The following is a 1,601-nucleotide window of genomic DNA, read 5'->3' as shown; positions in this document are numbered from 1 at the left end:
GCGGTGTGCACGCGTGTGCTCATGTGTCTCCGTGTTGTGCATGTGTGTGTTCACGTGCTTCACGAGTGTGCACATCTCCGCGCAGCAGGTCTTGGATGTGTGTGCTCACGCACTGTGCACATAGCCACGTGTGCTCTGTGCGTGTGTCCCATAAACGTGAGCCATGGGCAGGTGTATGGGGACGAGTGTGGGAGTGCACATTTTCACGCCTGCTGCACCTGTGGGAGCCCCGAGCGCTGAGCCCCATGGGGTGTGGGTCCCGGCCAGGCCTGGGGACACTCCTGGCCATCAGGCTCACCACGACCTGGCGTGAGTGACCAAGGACTCACCACGGCCTGGCGTCTCTCCACAGCTGGCTCCTGCCACCCTGCTGGGCTGGCCCCGGCCGATCACGACCTTCCTGAGGTGAGCCCAGGTCAGCCCTCGGTGGGGCGGGCCATCGTGCCCAGTGAGACCATCACTGCCCCTCCTGCTGGGTCGCCAAGGCCACCTCAGGGCCCATTTGTCCCCCTGGCTGGTCCTCTGCCCATTCTAGGGGCGTGCCAGCACGAGGCAGAGTCAGGGGCGGAGGTTCATGGGTAGGAGCAGGGCTCACTCCGTCCCTCATGTCATCCTCACAGGCACAGGTGCCCTGTGCGTGCCGGGCTCACGTGGAGGGGCCAAGCTGTGATCGCTGTAAACCCGGGTTCTGGGGGCTGAGCCCCAGCAACCCCAAAGGCTGCACCCGTGAGTCTGGCCGGACTGGGTGTGGGGGACTGTAGGAGACTCCTGGGGGGTGGAGGCCAGGCCCTCGGCCCCTCCCCCACTCAGGCATGCCCCGCACCCCCCCAGGCTGCAGCTGCGACCCCAGAGGCACACTGGGGGGAGTTGCCGAGTGCCAGCCGGTGAGTGTGAGGGCCAGGTTCTGGGGGCGGTGGAGGCAGGCACATCGGGCCCCCCGCCTGGTCCCAGCTTCTCCCTCGGCCCTCAGAGCGACGGCCACTGCTTCTGCAAGGCCCACGTGTGTGGCCGGACATGCGCGGCCTGCAAGGACGGCTTCTTCGGGCTGGACCAGGCCAACTACTTCGGCTGCCACAGTGAGTGCCGCCTGCTAAGCCCTCAGGCCCCATCTGCAGAGGCCGAGCCCCAGGAGGGACGGGGTGGCCAGGACCCTGGGCAGGGCCGAGTGCAGCCAGGCCTGTGCGGCGTGGGAGGGAGGAGGCACGGGTTCCACAGGCCCCCCTCCCCTCCGTCCTGCACCCCGCAGACATCACCAACCCGTCCTGGCGCCCTTGCTCCTGAGCCTGGACTTGGCTGCGTTGTCCAGAGCCGCTGGTGGCCGCCAGTGGGAGGAGAAAGTTGCCTTCTCTGCCCGTTGCTCCGGACGGGGTGGGCAGAGCCCTGGGAGGCTGTCTGTGAAAGGAGCAGAGTCCGGGGGAGGGGCTGGGGGGAGCACGGAGGTGGGCGATGGTGGGCGGTGACCGGGCTCCCTCTGCTCCAGGCTGCCAGTGCGACGTGGGAGGTGCGCTGGGCCAGGGCTGTGAACCCAGGACGGGCGCTTGCCGGTGTCGCCCCAACACGCAGGGCCCCACCTGCAGCGAGTGGGTGCCCCGCCCCGGGGC

General features: G+C 68.5%; 1 protein-coding gene across 1 annotated transcript in view; it reads left to right on the top strand.

The window, feature by feature from the left end:
• Positions 1-1,601, top strand: part of LAMA5 (laminin subunit alpha 5) — a 60,044-nt gene that overhangs the window by 37,102 nt on the left and 21,341 nt on the right. Inside the window, exons 18-22 of the mRNA XM_025039870.1 lie at positions 242-405; positions 621-726; positions 832-884; positions 971-1,076; positions 1,481-1,599. Coding sequence (XP_024895638.1) covers positions 242-405; positions 621-726; positions 832-884; positions 971-1,076; positions 1,481-1,599 — 548 coding nt within the window. The remainder of the gene's footprint in view (positions 1-241; positions 406-620; positions 727-831; positions 885-970; positions 1,077-1,480; positions 1,600-1,601) is intronic.

Source organism: Pteropus alecto, unplaced genomic scaffold, assembly GCF_000325575.1.
Source record: "Pteropus alecto unplaced genomic scaffold, ASM32557v1 scaffold45, whole genome shotgun sequence".
Lineage (NCBI taxonomy): Eukaryota > Metazoa > Chordata > Mammalia > Chiroptera > Pteropodidae > Pteropus > Pteropus alecto.
This window is presented reverse-complemented; position numbering and strand designations above follow the sequence as displayed.